Raw genomic sequence first — 12,734 nt, 5'->3', positions numbered from 1 at the left:
GGAACTCGATGAGGAAAACGATGTGTTTCGCCCGTTGTTTCACCTCGTACACACGACCGAGTTTCTCGGCAAAAAACAGAAAGAAACTTGCTGGGAGATATTTTTTGCAGAGGAAACCGGTCGTGTGTACATTTTCGTTGAGGAAACTGTCGAGAAACTCGACGAGCCAAAAAGAGAGCAAGTTCTCTATTTCCTCAACGGGAATGGAGAAACTTGCCTTGTCAAGTTCCTCGACAGCCTAACAAGGAACTCAACGAGGAAAACGATGTGTTTCGCCCGTCGTGTGTACGAGGCTTCAGGAAATCCAGAGGCACAAATCGGCTTTTTAGAGATTTTTTTACAGCATAAAGATAAGAACAATGTATAATATAATGATGTGATCATCATTGTGATTACAGTCATTATTTATAATATAATAGATGAGCCCTGATTATGAAGCACCAGCCCAATACAGATAGCAGCACAGAAGGAGGTCTGTATGCTTATGGTGTTAGTTGTTGGTATACCAGTGTGTATTGCTGGTGTGCTGTTCTGATATCATTAGTGGGGAATTCTATTTATGTCGCTTTATAAAATTCCTCTACAGTTTAAAAAAAAGGCACTCATTATCAGCAGCAAAGTGGGTTATCTTTATATATCACCTTGTGGAAAACAGCCAGACTCGGGTCTTGGCAAATCAACTCACTCATCACTAATAATCAGTAAAGTTGGTTCTTGAATCTTACACCTTTCAAAGGTTGTGCATTAAGACTGGGAGTACTGTGTATTTTATAATCATTAATTTATAACTGGAGATGAGCAAACTTTGCGATGTGTTCTCAAATCTGCTGCTACTTTTCAGTTAATTTGCGGGGTTATTGTGTTCACAGCTTCTGTCTGTTTAGTCCCCCAAGAGCCCACTGTTTAACATCCAGTTTCATCAATCTATGGATTCCTGAGGGAATAAATGCTACAGAGGGCTCTGCAAATCACTTCCAGACAGACTGGAAGATCAGCATATATTCACCTAGCAAATCAAGAAGAGGAAGAAAGTTTTACCAGTCTACTCATCCATATTATCAACATTGCTGGGTGAATTTAAAGTGGAACTATATCCAAAACAAGAAAATGTAATACTGTCTTTTGGTAGCATTAACACAGCAGTTGTTGTTTTTCTGAACTCCTTTGTAATAGCTTATGACCTGTTGATCCTGCCTGTAGCAGTTTAATATACAGCAAAAGTGGCAGTTACAGGAAAGGCCAGCAAAAGAGGGGTACAGGCAGCCCTCCTGTACTGGACCTGGGCTCCATTGAGTTATGGGACCATCAGAGACTGCCTGTATGTGTGGTAACAGTGCAGCATTGTCAATTGTATTTGTGGCCCAAGGGATTCTGCGAGTAAGTTTCCTTGACTGACATAGCAGAAAAGCATGTAGAGAACTTCTACCTGCCACTAATTGGAGAAGAAAGGAACTGGGGGCAGGGAATGCCCATTAAAACTGCAGAGCAGAATGAGAGACTCAGGGGCTTCATCCACCTGCTGCTGATTGGAGGTAGCAGGGAATAGCGACTCTCATTTAAACTCTAGAGCAGAACAACAAACTTCAGGCCTCTCCCAGTTGCTGCTGAAGGAGGATGGTACTAGAGGCAGGATCCGTCCATTCAACACTCTGCAAACCGAGAATGTGTGAGTGTGTGTGTGTGTGTGTGTGTATGTCTATCTGTGTATGTGAGTCTTTGTGACATAGTGTAGATCTATACTCAAGAAAAACAGTAAACAAAAGCAAAAAAAAAAATATATATATATATATATATATATATATATATATATATATATATATATATATATATATATACAAAAAAAAATGGGCAGACTTGATGGACATGGTCTTTTTTTTGCCATACTTTTTATGTGTGTGTGTGTTTGTTTGTTCTCCTTAAGAGTCGGGGTTCCAACTGACACCAGGGGCCCCTGTGTCTGTATTACCTCTCCTTGCTTTATCTATGGATCCCTGTTGGCTCTCATCTGTAGAATTTGGGGTGTAGATGGGGTCCAAACCCCCCAGTTTGTCCATAGCTTAGATATCACTATTGCAGGGCATTACTGTTGTTCTTGGTGCCCTATAGGCATTACATACCTCTGAACCCTGCATTATGTACATTACATACACCTGACCCTTGCACTCTGTACGTCACTTACTCCTGACATGTTTTAGAGCCCTGTACTCTCTATGTAAGCTCACGTTTTAAGCCTCTCCCACTGCAATATTGCTTCATGGAGAACACGCCACCCCATTTTTTTTTTCCTCTGGCTACCCAAGGATGCATTCAAATTTTTACACCCCTGAGACAGGTTATAAAAAATAGAGAAACTGTTGTGTTAATGCTTCTAACGGATAGTATTACATGTCACTTGTTATTTTGCCTATAATTCCATAATGGAAACATGGATATGACATAGAGCAAACAGGCTAGTGATCCTGTGATCAGTAGTAAAAAAGTATAATTTTCTTCACAAAAAAAACAATTAAATTCAAGCTGGGCATAATCAATGTTCCATTTCACCATTTTATGTTTACACCCATATATAACTATGCATTACAATACAGTAAAACCTTGGTTTTAGAGTAACTTGGTTTGAGGGCGTTTTGCAAGACAAGCAACATTTTTAAATAAACAACCTATCACATTGCTATAATCTTTTTGTATGGACTATAAACTGTAGAACTTATGAATAAATGGTTGTGGAACAAATCATTTGAGTTTCCATGATTTCTTATGGGGACATTTTCTTTGATATACAACTGCTTTGGACTACAAGCATGCATCTGGAACAAATTATGCTCGCAATACAAGGTTTTACTGTACTACATTGCAGCAATTGTATTATGTTTTAGTTTATATATTAGAAGTTATAATAGCATTTTTCATTTAGTTTTTACTTTTTTCAGGTTAGAGAAGTTACAAGGAAAACAATCCATGCATCAAACAAAGACTTTCAGGATGATGGTTTATATTCCCATATAATCATTGAATGGGGCCAGTATATATCCCATGACATGGCTTTTACACCACAAAGTATCACAAAATGGCCAACAATGTGGGGAGTCGACTGCCGCTCTACATGTGACAATCAAAAGTCCTGTTTTCCCATTAAGGTAAACAAACCCTTTTTCACCTCAGTTATGTAATCCTAACTATTAATTTTAAAGCTGTGTGAAATGATGAGACAAATAAGGTTGATGAAGAAAATACTAAAATACTAGTATGGATCATGACCATCAACAGATAAGCTAAAAGGGAAAGAAAATAAATAAACTGGTATATAATTATATTTTAAGAAGACTTTAAAACCAATAGCTATAAGAAATGTAGATCAGTGTAAAGAATAAGGTTACTACATAAAATAAGCAAATTACACAAGTGATCTCAAAAAGTCCTACACATCTGGGGACTTATGTTAACACCACGCAATCAGTTTATTGTATTGTATATTTTCTAGTTTTTGTATTCTATTTTTAGATACAGTTGTTTATTAACTTATCACAATTGTGAAATATTAAAAATTATTATTACATTTTATATACATGCCTACAAAGTCCATTCTTTACTCAATTTACTCTTTATGGAAGAGTGGCAGGAAGAAAGCAATTGTTGAAAGAAAGCCATAGGAAGTGGCAGGAATGATTTACAGTATATTGTTTGCTTTCTTACATCTGTAATGCACATCACCACTAAGGATGAACCTCGGATTTGGATCAAGAATGGTTTCACAGTTCACAGACCAATTTCCAATAATGCACTACATGGCCTTCAAACTGTGATCAGGTGGATTAGAATTGCCAATAATAGGGCTTTCTTATGTGCCAACCAACTCATTATGAAAAGCAGGATTCCCAACATCCTTTTGTCATTGTGTGTTGCAGTAGGTAGGGAGATCTGACAGCTATACACAGTGCTGTGTGCTAAGTTCTGCAGGGCGAGATAATTGCGGGTTTATAGATTTATACGCAGGGCTTTACAGAGTGTTGTATTGTGCTAAATTACTGTAAAGTGAAGTGTGATGTCTTACATATTATTATGTACCCTTGACTGCATAAATCCAACAGTCCTTTTTAGGCTCCTCTTTTTTTATGTGTAACAACTTCAGTTACCATTTAGCTGCTGGGCCCCAAATAACATTTTTGGAGTAGTTTTTTTTATTTCAAGTGTTTATATATTTTTTTTACTTTAAGATGGGTAAAACAATATATATATATATATATATATATATATATATATATATATATATATATACATATATATATATATATATATATATATATATATATATATATATATATATATATATATATATATATATATATATATATATATATATATATATATATTATTAAGGTTTAGTGTTTTAGCTTTAATTTGTCTTGGGGATAGTATTTTTTATTTCAATATAATTTTACTAGTGTCTTTTGTATTTGGGGGTGAAAAGTGTGACTAACACAGGAAAAGCTACCCCTTGTTTGTAACACCTCACTACATACTTGTGCAGTACAATTTAGTTCACCAAATTATCACCACATTCTTATTTAACACATGCATCTGTAAAGTAAAGCATGTGACACTTAGATGAGGGGCTGTGGTAGGGTCTCCTGGCTGCATTTTCAGATAGTGGCCGAAACCTCTCTCATGCCCAACATGTCTCTAATCCTCAGATCACTGAAAGGAGGAGCAGTGTGTCAGTGGTTGACTCTGCCTCTCTAACTATCTGGATTTTAGGGCTAATGAGGATACTCTTCAAAAGTGATAAGGAGATAAGGAGATAATTAATCAGAGAAGCAGCCAAGAGGCCCATGGTGCCTCTGGAGGAGCTGCAGAGATCTGCAGCTCAGGTGGAAGAATCTGTCAGGTGGAAGAATCTGTCCTGACAGCTATACACAGTGCTGTGTGCTAAGTTCTGCAGGGCGAGATAATTGCGGGTTTATAGATTTATACGCAGGGCTTTACAGAGTGTTGTATTGTGCTAAATTACTGTAAAGTGAAGTGTGATGTCTTACATATTATTATGTACCCTTGACTGCATAAATCCAACAGTCCTTTTTAGGCTCCTCTTTTTTTATGTGTAACAACTTCAGTTACCATTTAGCTGCTGGGCCCCAAATAACATTTTTGGAGTAGTTTTTTTTATTTCAAGTGTTTATATATTTTTTTTACTTTAAGATGGGTAAAACAATATATATATATATATATATATATATATATATATATATATATATATATATATATACATATATATATATATATATATATATATATATATATATATATATATATATATATATATATATATATATATATATATATATATATATATATATATATATATATATATATATATATATATATATATATATATATTATTAAGGTTTAGTGTTTTAGCTTTAATTTGTCTTGGGGATAGTATTTTTTATTTCAATATAATTTTACTAGTGTCTTTTGTATTTGGGGGTGAAAAGTGTGACTAACACAGGAAAAGCTACCCCTTGTTTGTAACACCTCACTACATACTTGTGCAGTACAATTTAGTTCACCAAATTATCACCACATTCTTATTTAACACATGCATCTGTAAAGTAAAGCATGTGACACTTAGATGAGGGGCTGTGGTAGGGTCTCCTGGCTGCATTTTCAGATAGTGGCCGAAACCTCTCTCATGCCCAACATGTCTCTAATCCTCAGATCACTGAAAGGAGGAGCAGTGTGTCAGTGGTTGACTCTGCCTCTCTAACTATCTGGATTTTAGGGCTAATGAGGATACTCTTCAAAAGTGATAAGGAGATAAGGAGATAATTAATCAGAGAAGCAGCCAAGAGGCCCATGGTGCCTCTGGAGGAGCTGCAGAGATCTGCAGCTCAGGTGGAAGAATCTGTCCACAGGACAACTATTAGTCATGTACTGCACAACTCTGGTCCTTTATGGAAGAGTTATAGATTGATTACAATTGCTTCTTGGTGGTAACACCTTAAATAGCAATTGTGCCACGTCCTAGTAATGAGTAAATTGAGAACAGTTGTGAAAAGAATGGACTTTGTAGGCACATATATAAAATGTAACAATAATATTTAATATTTCACAATTGTGATAAGTTAAAGCGGGGGTTCACCCTATATAAAAAAAAAAAACATTTTTCCCTCTAGCATTAAATTCGGCATAGTAGCGCGAGCTACAGTATGCCTGTCTGTATTTTTTTATCCCCGTACTCACTGTTATATCGTACATAGAAGATTCCGGGGAATGGGCGTTCCTATGGAGAGGGAAGGTGATTGACGGCCGGCCCTGGCACGTCACGCTTCTCCGGAAATAGCCGAAATAGGCTTGGCGCAGGCGCCGTGAAGAGCCGAGACCTACTGTCTTCGGGGAGCGTGACGTGCCAGAGCCGGCCGTCAATCATCCTCCCTCTTGCTAGGAACGCCCATTCCCCGCGGCAGACGGAATCGTCTATGTACGATATAACCGTGAGTACGGGGATAAAAAAATTAAGACCGGCATAGTGTAGCTCGCGCTACTATGCCGGATTTTATGGTGAAATGTTGTTCTGCAGGGTGAACCACCGCTTTAATAAACAACTGTATCTAAAAATAGAATACAAAAACTAGAAAATATAAAATGCAATAAACTGATCGCGTGGTGAATCCCAGGGAGATAATTTTCATATAGTTATACACAACTTTCTGCGATGGTGTCTATAAAATAGATGCCCATGCTGGGTATCTCCTTGGTGTATATTCCACGGGATCCACAGAAGGAATAAAATCAAGCTCAAATCACAAACTTGAATTTATTCCTTCTGTGGATCCTGTGGAATATACACCAAGGAGATATTTCTACCCAGCATGGGCATCTATTTTATAGACACCATCGCAGAAAGTTGTGTATAACTATATGAAAATGATTTTCCTGTGATTCACCACGCAATCAGTTTATTGTATTGTATATTTTCTAGTTTTTGTATTCTATTTTTAGATACAGTTGTTTATTAACTTATCACAATTGTGAAATATTAAAAATTATTATTACATTTTATATACATGCCTACAAAGTCCATTCTTTACTCAATTTACTCTTTATGGAAGAGTGGCAAGAAGAAAGCAATTGTTGAAAGAAAGCCATAGGAAGTCCCATTTGCCGTTTGTTAGAAGACATGTGGGGGACACAGCAAACATGTGGAAGAAGGTGCTCTGGTCAGATGAGACCAAAATTGAACTTTTTGGCCTAAAAGCAAAACGCTATGTATGGCAGAAAACTAACACTGCACACCATCCCTATTGTGAAACATTAGTCAAAAGTCTAGGAGTCATTTTCGACGCCTTCATGACAATGGACGCACAAATAGGGTCAGTAGTCAGCGGATCGCACCATCTGTTGTGCCTACTACGCAGACTTATTCCATTTATCCCCAAAGAAGACGTAGCAGTCGTGGTGGGAACAATCGTAAATTCCAGACTGGACTATGCAAATGCCCTTTACCTCGGACTACCAAAGTACCAAATCTCTTGTCTGCAAGTCGTACAGAATACGGCCGCCAGACTGGTGACTGGGAAAAAAACATGGGAATCAATCTCACCTTCGCTGAGAACCCTTCACTGGTTGCCAGTAAAAGACAGAATTGCATTTAAAGCACTCTGCCTGACACATAAGTGCATCCATGGGAAGGCTCCGCAATATCTTTGCGACAAGATAGAACCTCACAATTCCAATCGCGTTCTGCGATCCACCGACCAAAACCTGGTCAAGGTACCAAAAACCAAATACAAGTCCAAAGGAGAAAGAAGGTTTGCTTTTCAAGGTCCTAGACTATGGAACGCTTTACCAACCAGCATTCGGTTGGAGGAAAACCACCTGACTTTCAGAAGACGGATCAAAACTCTGCTCTTTTGATGTCATGAGACACGAACAACTAGCGCCCAGAGGTGATTCAGTTCGCATGTGCCGCGCTATATACGTTTTTTCATTCATTCATTCATTCATTCATTGTGGTGGCAGCATCTTGTTGTGGAGATGCTTTTCTTCAGCAGAGATAGGGAAGCTGGTCAGTTATTGGGAAGATGGAGGGAGCTAAATACAGGGCAATCTTAGAAGAAAACCTGTTAAAGTCTGCAAAAGACTTGACACTAGAGCGGAGGTTCACCATTTAGCAGGAAAACGACCCTAAACATACAGCCAGAGCTCCAATGGAATGCTTTAGATCAAAGCATATTCTTCTGTTATAATGGCCCAGTCAAAGTCTACACCTAAATCCAATTGAGAATCTGTGGCAAGACTTCTAAATTTCTGTTCACAGATGCTCTCCATCTAATCTGACAGAGCTTAAGCTATTTTGCATAGAAGAATGGCCAACAGGTATTTGCTCCCACTTCCTGGCATAGATCACCTCGGTGATCTACACCACTTCCGGCGCCTACTCTGCCGCTGTCTTCTGGGAGACACACAGCTCCCAGAACACAGCGGGGACCAGTGAAGACGCGCAGCGCCACTCACGCATGCACACTAGGGAACCGGGAAGTGAAGCCGTAATGCTTAATTTCCTGATTCCCTCACCGAGGATGGCGGCGGGGGCAGCCGAGAGCCGAGCGATTGCTTGGCCTCGGCTGCCAACATCGCGGGCATCATGGACAGGTAAGTGTCCATATATTAATATATTAAAAGTCAGCAGCTGCTGTATTTGTAGCTGCTGGCTTTTAATGTTTTTTTTAAGTGGGACCTCTGCTTTAAAGGCATCTTTCAAGCTTGTAATTCAAATTATTGGTGTTTTCCTATGTCACCCTTAGGCCCCTTTCACACGACTGCGACTTCAAAGTCGCGTGATTTTACAGTGATTTTGTGGCCGTGATTTTGCTACAATTTCAGGGAATGCATGTGTGGCAAAGTAGCATGACAAGTCGTTCCCCATGATTTCCAATGACAACCATTCATATTAGGACAACTTCAAGTCGTTCTGACATCAAAGTAGTCCCTGCACTACTTTGGTCTGATTTTGAAGCCACTTACAGAGGCATTCCCTGAAATCACATCAAAATCGCGGCCGCGAAATCACGGTAAAATCGTGCGACTTTGAAGTCGCAGTGGTAAGAAAATCTGTGCGCCACGGTTGGACCTACTCGAGGGTAGGACCAAATTAAATAATTTATAATCAAAATATAAATATATATACAGCTGCTCCCCAAAATCAGGTGACTGAAGCAATATGGAACATGTGAGGGAGGGGGCGCTATGTCTAACAAATAAGTAAACATATATAAACATAAATAAACATAGTGATAAATGAATAATAGTCCATAAATGAGAACTTCCAAATAGTGCTAGTGAAAATAAAATAAAAATTATTATAAGTGGTCAAAAAATATAAGTATATGAAAAATTGTTGAAACTCTATATGAATGACAAGTGTTCACAAATAGTCCATAGAAAATAATATATCCTTAAAGTGAGATCTGTGCCTGGAGAAAAACAGTTGAAGCCTCCACCAATAAAATAACATTCACCCGACGTGAGTAAATAGATTGGCTCCTTACCAACTTGAGTGGACCCTTTATTAAAAAGAGGTCAAATCAGCTTTGTTACACAATAGTAACCATGGAATGAGCAGGTGAAGACTGAATAGGCAAGGACATCCCGATCAACAGTAAGACAGATGGCAGATCTCACATCCCATCCAAAATACAAAAGAAAGATCGCAATAGTATATTATCCTTTTATTTAAAAAGTAATAAAAATAACAGGACAGCCAAATGGCCTCTTACTTGGTAAAGTGCCAAAGTCCCGGCACTGAGGCTACTGCGCGTGTATCGATTGTATCGAATGTGGCAAAGAGCGGGTCCGCGTGTGTATCTGTAGGTGGCGTGCGTTCCAGCTCTCCCAACAGGACCCGGAAGTAGCGTGCGTCAGCGTAACCAGTATGCGCCTCGACGTACGTTTCGATGTGAAATCGTCATCAGGAAGCTTCCTGATGACGATTTCACATCGAAACGTACGTCGAGGCGCATACTGGTTACGCTGACGCACGCTACTTCCGGGTCCTGTTGGGAGAGCTGGAACGCACGCCACCTACAGATACACACGCGGACCCGCTCTTTGCCACATTCGTTACAATCGATACACGCGCAGTAGCCTCAGTGCCGGGACTTTGGCACTTTACCAAGTAAGAGGCCATTTGGCTGTCCTGTTATTTTTATTACTTTTTAAATAAAAGGATAATATACTATTGCGATCTTTCTTTTGTATTTTGGATGGGATGTGAGATCTGCCATCTTTCTTACTGTTGATCGGGATGTCCTTGCCTATTCAGTCTTCACCTGCTCATTCCATGGTTACTATTGTGTAACAAAGCTGATTTGACCTCTTTTTAATAAAGGGTCCACTCAAGTTGGTAAGGAGCCAATCTATTTACTCACGTCGGGTGAATGTTATTTTATTGGTGGAGGCTTCAACTGTTTTTCTCCAGGCACAGATCTCACTTTAAGGATATATTATTTTCTATGGACTATTTGTGAACACTTGTCATTCATATAGAGTTTCAACAATTTTTCATATACTTATATTTTTTGACCACTTATAATAATTTTTATTTTATTTTCACTAGCACTATTTGGAAGTTCTCATTTATGGACTATTATTCATTTATCACTATGTTTATTTATGTTTATATATGTTTACTTATTTGTTAGACATAGCGCCCCCTCCCTCACATGTTCCATTTGAAGTCGCAGTACTTTTAAGACGTCCAGTCGGGATGGAAAAGCACCCGCCCAGCCTTCAATTGACTATAGGCTGAGCTGAAAGTTGTTAAAAATAATTCGAAATTAACGTTTAATACATAAAACAAAGCGTGAAGCCTGGAGCTATAAACCGTTAAAAGAAAATGCTAGTAATGTTACATCACATTGGCAAATTGCATATTTAAACAAAACTATAATATAACTAATATGACAAAGACAAGTTAAATAGTTACGATCATCTATTAAAAATGTGATATCAGCCAGTAATATAAAGTTAGCCAGAGATATTTGATGGTCATGCAACAGTGGTATACAGTAGCGGTGCATCCATAAAGAGCGGTTCGTCCATAGAGGGCGCCGCCCCCTCTCTCCTGCCACCTTTCTCTCACCATAGATAGATTCATGCAATGGTCACTGCTGCCATTCATGTGCCCGACCCCTTTTCAGGGGGATTTCAGGGGTATTTTCAGGGGTATTTTTTGGAAGCACCTGATTAGAGCCGTAGGTACTCAGCATTGTGTTAGGAAAAGAATATTTGCTTTCCTAACACTGAACCCCTATCAGCCAATCAGTTGCTCGGGTTTGTTTCCTGTCACCTAATTGGCTGAAACAACAGGCGCTGTGATTGGACGCTGCCTATCAGGCGCCCAATCATAGCAGACGACGGGAAGAGAGGATGGGAGAAGACATCGAGGAGCATGGAGGACATCGCTGTTACTCTCTGCCCCACGAGACAAGATAAGTGCTGGGCAGGCAGGGGATGCACACTGGCAGCATTTGATGGGCACACTGGCAGCAGTTGATGGGCACAATAGCGGCAGTTGATAGGCACAGAAGCAGCAATTGATGGGCACACTGACAGAAATTGATGGGCACACTGGCAGAAATTGATGGTCATAGTGTCAGAATAGATAAATAGGTTCCTTTAAGCTAGTGCATTGTTGGGATGTACTGTAGTCTCAAGGGAGGGGGCGAGCACACTTACTAACCCCCAGCCAGAGCGGCTCGGATGATGGGGGCAAGCTTACTGAGGAGGAACAGGAAGTGAGAAATTCAGACAAAGAAAAAAAAAACATTTCGAAGGGAAATCGAAGGAAAGGTAAGTGAACCAAATCCATACCAGACCCTTATCCAAGCACGCAGACCGGACGGTCAGGAAAGGGGGTGGGGACAAGCGAGCGCCCCCTCCTGAGCCATACCAGGCGGCATGCCATCCCCAAAGCACCCACCACCCCATGTTGAGGGCATGCCACCTGGTACCGCTCAAGGGGGGGGCTCGCTCGTCCCCACCCCCTTTCCTGACCGGCCGGTCTGCGTGCTCAGATATGGGTCTGGTATGGATTTGGGGGGACCCCCATGCTGTTTTTTCAGCATAGGGGGTTCCCCTTGAAATCCATACCAGACCTAAGGGCCTGGTATGCTCTTGGAGGGGGAACCCATGCTGTTTTTTTATTTAATTTTTTTGGGGGGGATTTCTCCCTCCTGGAGGCGACTTCAAGACGCGTTGTAAGTCGCCCCAAGTCATGTTGTAATTCATACTCAAGTCGTGTTCAAGTTGCCTCCCAAAGTCACGCTAAAAGTCGTGTTGACCCTGTGTGAACTGGCTCTAAAGGAACCTATTTAGAAAATAAAAAACAAACCTTTACAACCCCTTTAATTTGACTTTAAGACCCCTTTCACACTAAAACGTTTTTACAGCGTTTTAGTGTTAAAAATAGCGCTATTAAAACGCTCATAAAATGCTCTCCATGCATCTCAATGGACCCTTTCACACTGAGTCCCGCAAGCAGCATCTTTGGGGCAGCTTTTGGGCGCTGAAAAAAACCCTCCAAAAACGCCCCTCTCCATTGAAATGGATTGAAAACGCTGTAAAAACAACTTACCCTTTCACACTGAGGCACTGCAAAAACGCCCTAAAACTTTAGGGTCATAGCGGTGCTTTACCAGCACATTGGGATTGCAGATGAGGCTTCGCTCCAATAA

The 12,734-nt window shown here is 39.8% G+C and overlaps 1 protein-coding gene across 1 annotated transcript in view; it reads left to right on the top strand.

The window, feature by feature from the left end:
- TPO (thyroid peroxidase) overlaps window positions 1-12,734 on the top strand; it is a 239,484-nt gene that overhangs the window by 44,995 nt on the left and 181,755 nt on the right. Inside the window, exon 4 of the mRNA XM_040348668.1 lies at window positions 2,931-3,137. Coding sequence (XP_040204602.1) covers window positions 2,931-3,137 — 207 coding nt within the window. The remainder of the gene's footprint in view (window positions 1-2,930; window positions 3,138-12,734) is intronic.

Source organism: Rana temporaria, chromosome 4 (genome assembly GCF_905171775.1).
Source record: "Rana temporaria chromosome 4, aRanTem1.1, whole genome shotgun sequence".
NCBI classification, from domain to species: Eukaryota; Metazoa; Chordata; class Amphibia; order Anura; family Ranidae; genus Rana; species Rana temporaria.
This window is presented reverse-complemented; position numbering and strand designations above follow the sequence as displayed.